Source organism: Physeter macrocephalus, chromosome 11 (assembly GCF_002837175.3).
Source record: "Physeter macrocephalus isolate SW-GA chromosome 11, ASM283717v5, whole genome shotgun sequence".
Taxonomy (NCBI): Eukaryota; Metazoa; Chordata; class Mammalia; order Artiodactyla; family Physeteridae; genus Physeter; species Physeter macrocephalus.
This window is the reverse complement of record NC_041224.1, coordinates 106,555,179-106,557,091: the sequence shown is the minus strand read 5'-3', so window position 1 is coordinate 106,557,091 and position 1,913 is coordinate 106,555,179. Positions and strand designations below refer to the sequence as shown.

At 42.7% G+C, this 1,913-nt stretch overlaps 1 gene segment (V, D, J or C); it reads right to left on the bottom strand.

Moving 5' to 3' along the window:
* Positions 1–253: 253 nt before the first annotated feature.
* Positions 254–898, bottom strand: LOC112067440 (T cell receptor alpha variable 12-2-like). The segment is given in 2 exon segments: positions 254–612; positions 826–898. Coding segments are annotated over 2 exon segments (408 nt in total).
* Between the last annotated feature and the right edge of the window lie 1,015 nt (positions 899–1,913).

Below are 1,913 nucleotides of genomic sequence, written 5' to 3'. Positions count from 1 at the left end.
CCTGTGCTCCGCAACAGGAGAGGCCACAACAGTGAGAGGCCCGCGTACCGCAAAAATAAAGAAAAAAAAAAAAAAGAGTACAAAGGGAAGGCTGGAAACTATTTCAAACAGTCATTCAGAATCAAATTGTGTCTTGAATTTTCCTTCAGGGTTAAATATTTTCAGAATTATAAAAATATTTCCCTCTGTTAACTCTTAATTCTCATTTTCATCTAGAAAGCAAACAGAAGTTCGGTGCCCTGCAGCCTAAGCTCTACCTCAGGCATTGCTGGGGCCCCATCTGGTTTGGGTACAGACTGCAGGTGCCTGCAGAGCACTGTGTGCTCAGCGCACAGAGGTAGGTGGCTGAGTCGCTGGGCTGGGAGTCTCTGATGAGCAGGGAGACATACTGCTTGGCTTTATTGACCTGGGCTGTAAATCTTCCTTCCTCTTTGTCATTATTCAAGTATCCGTACAGGAGCAACTCAGGACCTTTGCTGGGGTACTGTCTGTACCACCAGAAGAGCTGAGAGGCACTGTCAGTATAAGTGCAGTTGAGAGAGGCGATGGCTCCCTCTGGAACATGCAGAGATGCAGGGCTCTGCTCCACTCCCTTCTGCTGGCTCCTCATCCCTGTGCAAAGAGACAACGAATGGTCAGTCGAAGAAGACTGGCTGGGTAATGGATGCTTCTTCTGCAGAATTTAAGTTATCTTTTCACAGGCCTCCCACCTCTACCTTCCCTTATTTAAAGGAAATAACATTCATGTTTCTATCCATGGGCCTACAATAGACAATGACTCCAAATACTTTACTTTATGTTCCCGTAGAAATGCCCCAAACTCACAAGTTAACTGAAGCCACAGGATCACTAGTAAAACTCTTGAGGATTTCATCCTTCTTTCGTCCCCTGGTTCACTGAGGATTCAAATTTTCAACCCTAAAAAAAAAACAATGAGTCGAACTCAGACATTTCCAGGTCTTCTGCCTTAGAAATCATAAAAAGAATCTGTTCTAACAGTGAAAAAAAGAGCTTCTTTTCACCACCCCTGCTACATCACCGAGCTCCTCCTCTCATATACCTCTCTCTCTCCTCTCTCTCTCTCTCTCTCTCTCTCTCTCTCTCTCACACACACACACACACACACACACACACACACAAGGAGGAATACATGAGAGCTTTCCTCAGAGTCTCTGAGAAGACACTGCCATCTTGTGGACTCAAGACAGTGATCAAACAAATATTCAAAACATAGACCATTATTATGTGAACTGATGAAAGTAAAAATCTGTCACTTTAGTAAAATTAAAAATTTGAGAAGCATATGGTCCAAGTCAATGTGTGTGGGGAGAGCTTGAGGTGTATGTGTATGTGTTTTACATCAAATGGCAATGCTTGTGTGAGCAAACGTAGTTATATCCATTGACCAATCCCTCACACTAAAAAACCAGTCCTGAAGCATTCTATGATATGAAAGAATTCTGGGTGAGGCTCTTGGGATTCAAGGAGAATTTAATATTGTTTAGCTGTTCTCCACATCAGGCCAGACACCTCCTATCTCATTTTTCCACCTCCAATTTTTAAAGAAATCTATTCTAACTCAAAAGAATCCTTTGAAGACACACTGGCCTAAAATCTGAGTGATGAAACATGTTTCCAACTTTTTCTGCTCTCTGACTGGATAATTTCAATTGACCTAGCTTCAAGTTCTTTCTCCTGCCTATTCAAATCTACTGTTGAATCCCTCTAGTGAACTTTTTCTTAGAAAATGTTCTCTGTGTAACAACTTCTCTGCCCTGAGAGAGTTCTGAGTTATATGAAATATAGACAAGCCCTTTGCCTTAGTCCTTCACGAGCCCCCCAACAGGTCAAAGCAATCAAGTTTTATTCTTTGATGACAAAGTGCTCTGCTCCCTCCACCACCAGGAACCACA